Source organism: Aythya fuligula, unplaced genomic scaffold, assembly GCF_009819795.1.
Source record: "Aythya fuligula isolate bAytFul2 unplaced genomic scaffold, bAytFul2.pri scaffold_57_arrow_ctg1, whole genome shotgun sequence".
NCBI lineage: Eukaryota > Metazoa > Chordata > Aves > Anseriformes > Anatidae > Aythya > Aythya fuligula.
The window spans coordinates 21,477-34,743 of NW_022473993.1; the positions used below are offsets into that span (position 1 = coordinate 21,477).

The following is a 13,267-nucleotide window of genomic DNA, read 5'->3' on the forward strand; positions in this document are numbered from 1 at the left end:
AAGGTTGGAACTCGAAAGAACTTGCAAGGCGCCCGTTAAGGGGGAAATCTTTCATTTTTTTCTCAGCAGAACCTCCCCTCTCCCCCCAACCCCCCCCATGAAGGCAGCCCGGGGACTCTTTGCTTCCTTAGGGAGAGGGCAGGGACGGGGCAGGGTGGTGGGACAGATGGCCAGAGGGTCAGATGCACGGACAGACAGACAGCCGGACAGAGGGCCCAGCAAGGCCTGACGAAGGGTTCAGGAGCAGGAGGGAAGGGCAGGGCGAGGGGAAGGGTGGCCCCGGGCCTGACAGGAGACCTTGGGCCTAACCCCGGGCAGCAGCTCCGCGTCTCACAGGGCCCAGAAGGGGCTGATACAGGGGGAGGGAACACCCCAGCCCCCAGCCCTGCCTCCAGGCCCTGCGGCCTTCACCCCCCCCCCTCCCCTAAGGGCACCCCGACCCACAGGGCCCGCGACACGGCCTGCTCCCCCTCAGGGCAGCAGAGGGGAGCCCGGCCGGGCAGGAGGCCTTTCCCCTGCCCCCCGCTGGTCTATGAAGGGCTCTAGTTACCGGCGAGCAGGGATTTTTACTGATACTGGCCGGACAACAAAGACTACTTATTAGAGAAGTACAATTCTTTTTTTCCTTGTGATAACTTTTCTTGACCAAAAAACACGATTGTGAATGAGGGAAAATGAAAGATGTAACATGGGAACGTGCGGATACTCACGATGATGCAGCCTTCTATCCGCATGTTCGCTGCGCTGCTGGGATAGCAGCTGCGGGAGCCTGGCAGCAGAGGGCAGTGAAGCCAAGCAGCTGGGATCCGTCTCTGGGGAAGGGGGCACTGAGAAAGCGCTTGCAAACGGGGCACAAGCCCTCAGCCTCTGGAGGCGGCGCCTGTCAGGCGTGAAGGAAAGGGATCCCTTCTGGGAAGATGCTGTGGGCTTGCTGAGGCTCCAAGAACAGACGGTGCTGGCTGCTACCAGCGTGCTGCAGCAGCGGCAAGACAGAGCCGTGGTGGTTTTCCTCAGCTGGGCAGCTGAGCTCCAGCACAAGCGCTCTCTCCCTGCCCCTCCTCCAACGCCAAGGGGAGAAAAGAGGCTGGCAAGGGCTCAAGGGCTGCCAGAAGGACAGGGAGATCACTCCACAAGGAGCGTCACGGGCAAAGCAGGCTCAGCACAGCCTGTTCCAGTCCAGCCCGGGGCCTGCTCCTGCGGGGGCTCTCCACAGGCCGCGGCCTCCTCCAGGCCACAGCCACCTGCTCCACCGGGGGCTCCTCCACCCGCAGGGGGGCTGCAGCGTGGAGATCTGCTCCACGGGGGACCCATGGGCTGCAGGGGGACAGCCTGCTCCACCAGGGGCACAGCCTGCTCCACCAGGGGCCTCTCCCTGCACAGGCCGCAGGGGAACTGCTGCTGTGAGCCTGGAGCACCTCCTGCCTCCTGCTGCACGGACCTTGGGGGCTGCACAGAGCTTTCTCACTCCTCCCTGAGCCAGACGCTGCTGGGCAGCAGCTTTCGTTCCCTTTCTTAGATGCAAGATCTTCTTAAATTCAGTCCAGCCAAGTAGGAAATGTAAATGTGGACAGCTGTATCTTGGCAAAGAAGATAGTAGGGAGCAAGGAGGTTCAGCAGTCAAGATGGAAGGTGATGCCATGAGGCTTACAGGCTAGTAATGTTCTAGTGAAACCCTGCCTTCCTAAAGAAACCTGCCTCACTACTTGATGTGAATAACAGACTCTGTTCAGCTCTTTCCTAACATAGAAACAGGTGCTGACTGCTTCTTCAGAGTAACAGAAGTTCGTGATACTACTGAAATAGTTGTGGTTCAGATGTAGATCTGATTTCTCCTAAGCACACTGAATTCACAACTGTTGATCCTCCAGAGGAGGCTTTGCAATTGAACACCTGGAGAATAGGTAAATTTCCCGCTGTTGTTCTCCTCTCCTCTTGTTTTGTTTTGTTTTGTTTTGTTTTGTTCCTAGTAGCATAGGCTTAAGACTCTGAAGAAACAGGCTGCTTTTTTTCATTTCCAGCACTGGCTGTTTCTCCTGAGCCCCGCCTTCTATTTTTGCAGTCATAGGATATGTGGATGTAAATTCGTGGAGAGAGGTAGAAAACTGTTTCAACTGGTGTTTTTTCGGCTATGTGGGGAGAACAAATAGAGTGGCTTTGAATATTCTGGCTCTTATTCAGAGCAGCATGTGGAGGGAGACAGATGCGTTTGCTTTTTTAGTGCAATGGCTTCAGAAGCAAGAGGGGAAAAAGCACTTTCTCTGGGAGCCGAAGAAGGTGTCCTAATCACAGGAGAGGTTTCTAAATGGCATATCTTTGTGAGGGTTCCTGTAGTCCGGAGGTTTTTGTTTGTTTGTTTGACGTTGGAAGGTTTTACTCTTAATATTCACGTCCTTCAGCAGAAGTGAGAAATGTGATTTTATTTTGTGCAGTGTCGTGGACCCTCCGAAATCTCCTGGGAACGATGAATACCTCGCCCAGTACCAATGTGATGACGGTGGAGACAAGGAGAAAGCAAGAAGATCAAAAGAACGTGACCTCATTTCAAAAGAAAGCGTTTTGTCCGGCAAAGAGTCTTGTGAGCCTGGTGAGAAATTGCGGCATACTTCCTGTCTCGAGTCTGACACTGAAAGTAGCTCTAAAAACCTTTCCTCCTCAGCTGTTACAGAGAGATGCCAAGATACAAAGGACAAGACTAAAACCACTGAGAAAGAGCATTACGAATGCAAGAGGGAACATGCTCCTAGTGAAGAGAAGGAGAGTCAAAAAGCAGGTCCTTCCAGCAAGAGAAGGATAAAGTTGAATACAAAGAATACAAACTTGAGCTCCTGATTGGCTTCATGCTGAACTCTGTGCTGTTCTTGTTGTAATCTTGGTCTCTCCATAGATAATATGGTTTAAATCCAAATAGAATCGTGCGATGAGGAAGATCTCACTGCAACAAATTCAACATCTAAAATCAAAGTTGACATTTTCCGTGATTTTCTTCCTGAGCAGAAGTGTGCAGGTACTCCTTTTATATTAACGTAGAGATTATTTCAAACAGTCTTGAAGTGCTTGATGACTTAACAGTCTGCAGATTTATTATCAAATCAAAAAAACCCCGACTTGGTAGACTATTTTTTTCCCAGTTTTGAATGACCACTAGGAAGAAGGTTATTCCGGCATCAAAAAAGTCATGTGGAATGTATCAAAATTTACTGAACCAGTAAGTAAAAATTATATTTTTCTATTAGTTCCATTGTTTCAACTCTTCTGACCCTTCTGGACGGCATAGATAACAGAGGGGAGATCGTGGTAATCGGAGCTACCAACAGACTGGATTCTATAGATCCTGCTTTACGAAGACCAGGACGCTTTGGCAGACACTTCCTCTTCAACTTGCCAAATTAAGAGGTGAGAACTTAAATTCAACGTTAGTGCTACCATGGCAAAGTCCAACTTTATAGGAAAAAAAAATAATTGACAACTTGAACAAAAGAGTGACACGTGGAGACACTGCGTTGTTCCATGGAGGGCAAATCTGGTACTGGATATATATGGTCAGGATGATACCACCAAGTAGTTAGTTCTATAATCAAACCTTTCATTCCCAAAGTTGTACCTGTTTGCTTAATTATTTAGTCCACTTGGGCGCTTTCATCATGAAGTTGTGTTTTTGGTCTCAATCCTTCACTTATGAGTGAATAGGGGACGTGTTTGCATTTGATTGTGCCCCGGATCAGTGGTAGTAGTTTGAGTCATAATTCTTTTCTTCTTTATAGTAATTGTAGCAATTGGAAGCATTGTGCCAGAAGTGCTTTCTGTGAATTTACTGACTGGAAAGCAAATGTGATGAAGTAATGAGACTGTCCCAATGAAAGCTTGCTAAGTTTTAGAGAAGTTTTTTGGACAGCAAAGAAATGTTTCTGGATAAATTTTTCATTACAGTATTTTCCTCTGGATCCTTAGGTCTCGTAGTTTGGAAACTTGTTATTGAAGCTATAAATGCCTTTTCTTTCACTGTAGGTTCCTAGAAAAAGTTCAGTATAACAACTAAGAAATATTCAATTTCCTGGTTGACAATGCAGAGTGTATATTAAATAACTGTAAAATACTTGAAAGTTGAGCAAGTAAGAAAAGTGTATTAATAGATGAGGGGTTTTGAGGGAGGACTGTTTTTTTTGTCTGTTTGTTTGCCTTTTGGTTTGTTTGTTTCTTGTTGGTATTTTTAAGGAAAACTTGGGACAAGCTAAAATGCAATGATTTTGCTTCCAGGCTAGAAAAGAAATTGTCAAGATTCATACTCGTGACTGGACCCCTCAGCCACCGGACATGTTGCTTGATGAACTAGCTGAGAAATGCATTGGTAAGACTGAAACAGAAACGGATTCTTGCTTGTGACCAAGTTGTAAAGAACCTTAGCTTGTACCAGGCAGTACCCATGCTCTTGTGCCTTGCTGCACAACTAGTCAACGAGGCAGCTGGCACACCTTCATAGCAATCTGAGTGAGATGCTTTCATCTATTTACTCTTTGTTATCGTTCCTCTTGTTGTCTGAGAACATTAAATGGTTCTGGGGCATCTTCCTCAAGAGTATAGTTTTTGATGAGGAGTCTGCTTCAGCTGCATAAGCGCAGGATATCAGGCAGTGAGCAACATGAAACTTCCCTGCAGAGCGGTAGCACTTTGAATTCCCTGTTAAGCTGTTTGGTTTTGGCATTACAAATTCTTTAAATGTTGCATGTTGTAAACCTGGGCCTTGACCGATGTAACGTTTGATTTTTGTTTGTTAGGATACTGTGGTGCAGATATCAAATCTTTATGTACTGAAGCTGCGCTGTGCTCTCTACGCCGATGCTATCCTCAGATTAATGCAAGTAGGGAGAAGTTGCTACTAGACGTTAATTCTATTAAAATAAAAGCAAAGGACTTTTTCATGGCTATGAAGAAGGTTGTTCCAGCTTCAAACGGGATCAAGGCTTCACCCGTACAAGCACTATCACCCATTTTCAAGCCACTTTTTCAAAGATCAGTAGAGAATATTTTACAAGTTGTGCAGAAGATCTTCCCGCATGCACAGCTTGCGCTAAAGAAGGACCGACAGCAAGGTATAACCACAGCATCCACTTCTTTATAATTCTGCTAAAGCAAAAACTTGCGGTTTGTGCAATCAACTTAAACCTTTCAGACATAATGGTGGTAGAATTTTATTATTTCCATGTGCATGTCTTTTTTTTGGGCAAGTCTGGAATACAACGCATAGGTTTTATTGTGGATTCGAAACTGAAATGCCAAATGGAAGCTCTGAATGACTCAATACACAGTAAAGGACGATGCGTTCTCTACTGAAGCATCCTGCTTCTGACGGCAGCTAAGATAATTAGCATTTGTAGAGGTTGACTTGAGGTTTGAAGTATAAGGCACCTATTTTTCTTTAAAAAATCAAAACTCAGATCTTTGGAGGGGAAGCATTTCTAGGTCAATGTTTCTAATTCCTTTCTGAAGAATGTCAGGACCAGGATACAAGTATAACTGGTCTAAGCTAAATATTGTTTTAGCTATCATCATTTTTAACCAGTCTCCTAATTTAAATGTTTGTGGATCGTACTATACATGTGAGATCAATTAGCATTGATATTTACTAGATGAATGGAATTCTGTGGCCATCACATCCTTTATCCCCATGCTTTCATTGTGGGAACCTCCTCCAGAAAGAAATGGTCTTTTTTGTTTTTGTTTTATTTTAGCTATTTAGCAACTGCAGAAATTGTTCGTAATCTCCTTTATTCTAAGGGGGAGAAAAAAATCACCAAGAGTAGTGTACCTTATACGTACACATCAGTGGGACTTAGTAGAGCTTTGTAGGGCCTTGTGCCATCTCCTTAGATCTGTGGTGGGATGAACTCTAGGAAATAGCTTTCAGTGTGTGCTCTCAAATGAAGAAAGGGTTTTGGCACTGATTTAGAAGCTGTATTAATGGAAGAGAAAGAGACAAAGGCTATTCAGGAAAGTTAACAAACCTCTTTTGCCTTTCAGAGCATTTCAATCCTATTTTACAAGATGATATGTTTGACAGTGATGACGATGCATCCTTGGTTTCTGGAGATGAATTAAAAGATGGAATGCCTAACGGACCAGAGAAAAAATGCCTCTGTTTCAGCAGGTAAAGAAAGATAGATCCCTGTTACGTTTAAATTCTCAGGTCTGCTGAGTCTTTGTAAACAGTTCCAGCTGTTAAAAGTGCGAGGGGTGGTAGACGAAGGGGCAACATCAAGTTTGTGTGTTGAAGGGGTGCTTGGTATTCACAAGAAGAAAGGGTGGAGGGACTAAAGTTGTAATGAAGTTCCTCTGAATGACCAAATTGAAAAGCCCAGGCTTCTCTTCGTAAGCCAAAGTGATCCATAGACTACCAGAACACGTTGACTTAATCCATGGCATTCTTTGAAAGACTCAAGACCACATAAATGTGCTGTCTGTCCTTTTAGCTAAAAATACCCCAGCTTTATGGGTTTGTGTTGCCACCTTTTGCCCTTCTGTTTTCCAGGATTGTTAAACCAGTAGTGAATTATGTAGCAGAAAGAAAACTGAGAAAGGGCTTGTTAAAACACCTTGAGAAAAAATTGAATGGTGTCTTTATTTGTTAAGCCACCAAGTTGTGTTAATCTTGTGATATTTTAGTATGGAAGTCATGCAAGCCCACAGTTGGAAAGTTAGATCATGTTGTCACAGCTGGATCAGTTATTTTTCTCAGTTTCTATTGCTGTGCTGTCCAGAAGATTTTCTGTCCTCTAGAGCAAGGCTAAGTCTCTAGCATCTTTGATTTAAGCCAGCAGAGGTACAGCCTGATTGTAGTGGGGAAACAAATGCTCCTCACCAATTTATTTTTAAATAAAAATAAATTTATAATAAAGTAAATAATAAATATATAATAAATAATAAATTTATAATAAAGTAAAGCAAGATTGCAGGGATATTAATTTGCAGTCTTGGTTTAGTAAAGAATAGGAAACACAAGGGAAGAAGGTGAAACAATTGGAATGAGTGAATAACTTAACTGGAAATCTTACATGTATTTAATGTACCGCTGCCATTTGGATTATTTGGGGAGGGAAAAGAAAGTCTATAGGAAAATTACTTGGAACATCTGTGTGTCTATTCAGCACCTCATTTATAAGCTTGTTTTCTTAACTCTTGTTCTAGGAGTGCTTTCTGCGAACCAACATCATGCCAGCCCCGTCTGCTAATAGTAGGAAAAGAAGGGTACGGCCAGGTTTCTTACGTGGCACCCGCGGTGTTGCACGCTTTGGAGAAGTTTCCCGTTCACACCCTGGACCTTTCTGTTCTGCTTACAAACGTTGCATCGCCAGAAGAAATCTGCGGACAGGTACCTTTTTTCTTTTTCTTCTCATCGGATTCACTGACTGTATGTAAAGGATCAATCGAGTTGCAAGTAAGGTGAGCAAAATTCATTGGTAATGGAGGTGGCCTTGTTTTAATGTGCTGGGATGTTTGCTTCTGTCTGAAAATCCCCTTTTCTTTTAGACAGCACCACAAACAATCTGGATGTTGTACATGTCCGACATTTTCCATACCCAGTTTTACAGTGAGGCTGTTGCTAGCAGCTCAGGAAGCTGGGCGGTGTTGCTAATAAACATCTCTTTGTGGAAAGAAATGCTGCTCATGTCACTGGGATCCAGAAAGTAGTTCTCATTGCCTCCTAAGACTGTGTGCTCCCAGTAGATGGCTCTGTATCAGACTGCATGTCGGCTACTTTTTGTAGCCTTCTTCTAAATTATATTAGTAAGGCAACCAAGGTTTGGGGCTTCTGTTTATTTTGTTTTCGCACGGACATACACAACTTGTGCTGTTGCAGTATGTGCAATAAAAGCATTAACATTCAGAAAACACTTCATTTGCACGGTGATGTGGTTTTAACTAGAAAAAATGAACAGATTTGGTGTTTTTACTTTTAGGCAGGAAATCCATTTTCTTGTTTGGCATCACTACCTTAAAATATTTTTACCTTTAGTGGAAACGTTTGAGAGCCATACAAGTAAGGACAGACATGTTACACGACTGAATACTGATGTGTCCCTTAAGAGGGACATTTCCTTTCTTTGTTATGCGATGATTGTGGCTGTGGCCATATAGCTACGGTGTCTAGCCACTGCCTGAATATATCCTTCCCATCTTCTGACTAGAGTTCTCGGAATACTGATAATCTGAAAGGGTGCACAGAGAAATTCCTTATGTGAAAGGATGCTTGCCACTCTGTTCACGCAGTTTCATTTCATGGGGCAGTCAGATGGCTATGTAGCTATGTATTAAGAGGTTCTTGTACGTGTTTTAGTTTTCTTACGCAAGCTTTCCTTTTCACTAGCTGATCCGAAATGCTCAGAAGACAGCACCAAGCACAATTTATGTCCCAGATATCCATTTATGGTGGGACAACGCTGGACCTGCCTTGAAACTTACTTTTCTAACTCTACTACGTAACATTCCAGCATTTTCGCCAGTTTTGCTGCTTGTTCCGTCTGATGTACGTCACTCAGATCTCCCAGAAGAGGTATTTGTCAATACCTTCCTTACTATTTCTTCAGTGTCTTGTAATTTATGAATGCTTTCAGCATCAAAATGCTGTGCTTTCTTAAATGCATGCTGTTATTACTCAGGCACCCTAACAAATCACTTAAAATTTGCTTAGAGAAAAAGAATACTGTGAAAGCATCTGCTTCAGGTTTTTTCTGAATCAAGCAAGTGACTTTCACCCCCTTCTCACACATGCAAATAATAAATTAATACAATAATTCTGGTGGCTACAAAGTGGTTCAGTCAAGAATATGAAGTGCTTGAAATTACAAGAGGATGTTCTTACTGAAGAGATTTCTTCTGACAGTCTGCCATTCCATGCTATGTTGGGTAAACTGCTAATGATGCAATTTAGTAGAGAATTGAAACACTTTGATTAAAAAAATAAATAAATAAATCAGTTTCTTTCTTCATATAGGCCAAAGCTTTCCAAGCTGGAAAGCTGAGTTCCAATTTCTGCTAAAGTAACTTTGGAATCGAATTCTAGTTGTAGTCCTAAATAAACTGTAGTAAAAGTAGGTGCAGAACTTCATTGACTTCTGAGAGTTTACATTAAGGGAAGGTGCCCAAAACAGGACCACGCTGTTCTCATTCTGATGATTTGGTCTCAGTCATTGGGGGAAGAGAACGGGTTTTACCTAGACGTGTTTATTATCAACTGCTTTGAAAGTGCTTGAGTTCCCACAGAAGTTTTTGTACAGGCTGTAAATTCCTTCTAAAATAAGTAGTGAAATTCCTTACCTACCTTTTAATACTAGAACTTGAAAATGGAGGAAGACGTAGAGGTACTAGCTACTTCAGACACCTTTTGGTAGAGAAATAAAAACTCAGCAAAAAGCCCTCACTTGTCTGCTGAAGCCTTTCTCTTCCCTCTATCAGCCATAAAGGTTCTAAGTAAAGGCTGCAGCAAGGCAAGTAAATACAAAGGAGGCGCTGTTGGATGTGGTGAAAGCCATTACTTTACCAGTGTAGCGTACAATCCCTTCAGCGAGCATTAATTCTACAGGTGATTCTTAAAGGTGATATTTGAATTTGCCGTGCCAGCCTGTGAAAATGTAGCGTTTTAAGGCCAGGATGATAACTTTTTTCAGTTTGTGTTCTTCAGGTTATTATTAATTTGAAAAGGTACTCGTCTTTTTGGAATAGAAGATGAGTTTTTTGTGGCCTTAAATCTGAAATGTCTCTCGTCCTTCTGCTTTAGATGCAAAAATTATTTAATAAGGAATTTGGAGAAGTGTGCAATATTGAGTTGCCTGGTAGGGCAGAGAGAGCATCTTTTTTTGAGGACCTAATTCTAAATGAAGTGGCTAAGCCTCCCGTAAAGAAAAGAGGTGAGGAGGATATGAGAAGTACATCTAAAACTTTCCTATCAAAGTTACTAGCTCTTTGGGCTTTGCTTTGGTGGTCATTTTCTGTCAGTAATTTGTCATATGCTTGTATTTGAGTACTGTAAATTGGCTAATTTTTCCTGATGAATTGAAGTTGATTGGACATTGGAAGTCGTGCCTGTAGCACCACCAGCTGAGCCTCAGAAGCCACAAGAGTGATCCCCACAAAAGTAGGGATGTTGGAGGAGGAAGAGGAGGATACCTTGCGTGACCTTAGAATTTTCTTGAGGGACGTTACTCGCAGACTTGCCACTGACAGACGTTTCAGGGAATTTGCAAAGCCCGTTGACCCACAGAAGGTAAAGTAGTGCTGATCTGTGTGTGTCTGTAACTTCTCAGTGTTCGTATTTCTCAGCGTTTTGGGTGAGGTTCAACTTTGTTTTTAGGGCTGCACTGTTAGGATTTTGCAAGAAGCAGAGGCAGTGCTTTTACTTCTGCTGACTCTCAAATGTGTCTTATGGGATTATTCGCTGAAAGCCCTGGTTTCATTCTAAAAAGCCAGTCCAAATGCCAACACAGTTTGCTCGTGAAAAGGCTTTGATATGTAGGCGTGTCACAGCACTGAAAAGCACAGAGATCTTTCCTTATAATTACAAACAGTATTTACAGGACTACTTTAATGAAGTCTGAAGCCCTTTATTGGACTGTCAGTTCCTGTGGGAACAGGAATAGGAGCAGCAGTTTGTAAAAATAAGTTTTGAGATCCTGTTCTCTGTTTCATCTGGAACTCCTCAATAGGAATCAACCATAAGTGCAGTGTATTTTCTTTTTCCTCCAATTGGCTGCTTAGATGCCTTTTTCTCCTTAATTTATGAGATAAGCCTAAACTAGGGGCGTATATTTCAAAGACAGATGTAACTTGAATATACCTGGGGATCAGCAAAGTCCTCTTGATGTGGGCATCCACTGGCTTTTCTTCCCCTTTTCTCCTAGGTTCTTGAGCTGTGAAAAATCTAGACAGATACATATGTCCTAATCTGAACTGGTCATTAGTCTCCTCTTCTGGTCTGAGGGAAGAAATGAGCACCTCAGGGCCCAGTTATCTCATTCTAAAGTAGATGCCTGCAATAGGTACTTCACAGGTGCAATTCATGCACCTTTTCCTCAATGTCGACAACAAAGAGAATGCCGGATGGCTTGCTCAGCTTTCACTGTTGTGATTTTCTGAAGCAAAGTGAAATGAATCTCCCACCCTCAGTGTTTCTTCTCTACCATGCACGTGCTTCTGACCTCCCTACTTCTTGTTGTCCTCTCCTAGCCGCTCTAATGAAAAATGAAAGAGCCCTTCAATTTTTGAGAAGCAAACTGGTTAATTTCAGCGTCTTCTGATGCATCGCAAATGTTCAGGGTTTTTAGGAAGTCGTTTATTTAAAGTTTTCAGAATAATTTTGGTAGACAGTGTGCAAGGTTATGAAAACCTCTGAATGCTTGTATTTGATCTGCAGGTACCTGACTATGCCACAAGGATTAAAGAGCCGATGGATCTTTCAACAGTTCTGACTGATATTGACTCGTGCCAGTACCTCGCTGCAGGAGACTAGCTGAAGGACATCGATCTAATCTGTAACAATGCCTTAGAGTACTACCCGGATCAAAGATCTACAGGTGAGGATGTGCTTTTTAGCCCTAGTTTAAAAAATCTGTCAAACGTATAGATGGAGAAATGCTGTGTGCGGACAATAGACTTCGGATGGATTAGATGATTTTGGACGTCCAGACTGTAAATATTTTATCATTTTGCTACTTGGGCATGGAATTGTGATATAAGTGTTCCCAAGGAACTTGTGCTTTTGTTTTAATTAACTTCGATGTTGTTATGCTGAAAATATTCACTGAGATAAGCTTTCGGAACCAACCTATGAAGAAAGCAATTTTTTTCTGTGATCAAAACAGTTTCATTGGTTGGTAGACAACATTCAGTTAAAGTCTGTAAAATTTCAGATCGTCACAGCGCCTATGTTTTGGAAGGCACTGCATATTCAATGGTGAGGAACGAAACGGATACAGAGTTTGGACGACTTTGTGAACAAATTAAAGAATCTCGTGAGAAAAGAGGTACGTGCTTTAACGCTAAGGATTTGAAGACTTGTCTCTGCATTTGTAACTGAAAATGCACGACGAAGATCTTTGGTATCTATTCTTTCTTGCAAGGTCGCACCTCTGCAGCGTGTGCTCCATGCGACAACTCCAAGTCACCACAGCAGAACCCTGCTACTGAAGACGAGAAACCAGATGAAGAGAATAATGAAAATGAGGAGGTGCCAGCGGCACCTGTAGATGCCAGTACACCCATTTCTAATGGCAAGTTGCATTTTATTCAGCTGCTCTTGTCGTTCATACCTTCTCTGTTCTTGAGGTGCAACAGGTGTCTCTGATGCCTGGCTCTTTATGGCAGAGGTATTTTGTTTTCAAATTGACTTCCAAATGGGAGAGAGAAATCCAGAGGTCATTCATTCAATATAGTGATGAATTAAAGTTCAAATAAAGTTGGTTCATTTGATGTACTCTTACTGGAACTTCATTTTGTAAACAGAACGACCCCCCACTCAAGGATATGACAGCTTCCCTCCCGTACTAAAAATGATACTACTCACCCTTGTAGGAGCAGCAATGTGAAGAAGGTCAAGGGCAGTAAGAAGGGTTCGAAGCTTTGATATAACAAGCCTTACACTTTTTTTGACAGAGCTCCTAATAAGCATCTTTAGCAAGGTCTGGAGATGGGAGAAAAACTCAAACTAGATTTTAATTCTAGGATGTATAATGTCAAGCTTGACTGTTCCTCTGAACAGTCAATTGAATTTATTTTTTTTAATTTAAATTAATTAGTTTAGTTTTTTTAATTTAAATTCAATTGAATTTAAAGTTTTGAATTTAAATTCCAATCGAATTTATTGAAAAAATTTCCAACTGAATTTAAAGGTTTTTTTGTTGTTTTTCACGAAACACTAGGTTTATGTGAAAGGTTTTGCTGCAATATCTTTTTGCCAAGGATATTAAGCTTAAGTTATCCACAAGAAAATGGTGGGGAGAGGGAAGCTTTAGTTTTGAAAGCTTTTTTTTTTTTTTTTTTCTCTCCAGGTTTTTCTTGAGCACAGCAGCGTTTCAGTGTCTGCCTGCCATTAGTTGCCCCACTACCAAGTCAGGAGGGTCAATTAAACTTGCGTGAGGCAGAATTTCTTTATCTGAATCTACGTGGTTCACATAAATATATTCTTGTTTCCTTCTTTCCCTAGGATTATTCTTCTCCCAGTATTGAATGTTTCAACGGACACCGTTTAAGATCAATGAGCAAAAGCATCCTGCGGTGTTCA

General features: G+C 42.3%; 1 protein-coding gene across 1 annotated transcript; it reads left to right on the plus strand.

Annotated features, from left to right (window-relative positions):
• The first annotated feature begins 2,461 nt into the window (after positions 1-2,461).
• On the plus strand, positions 2,462-13,246 carry LOC116501644 (ATPase family AAA domain-containing protein 2-like). The gene is given in 13 exon segments (XM_032207233.1): positions 2,462-2,584; positions 4,255-4,345; positions 4,773-5,087; positions 6,016-6,142; positions 7,180-7,363; positions 8,360-8,545; positions 9,770-9,899; positions 10,051-10,103; positions 10,106-10,255; positions 11,402-11,561; positions 11,898-12,011; positions 12,108-12,257; positions 13,190-13,246. Coding segments are annotated over 13 exon segments (1,806 nt in total). The 3' UTR covers positions 13,213-13,246.
• Positions 13,247-13,267: the final 21 nt, after the last annotated feature.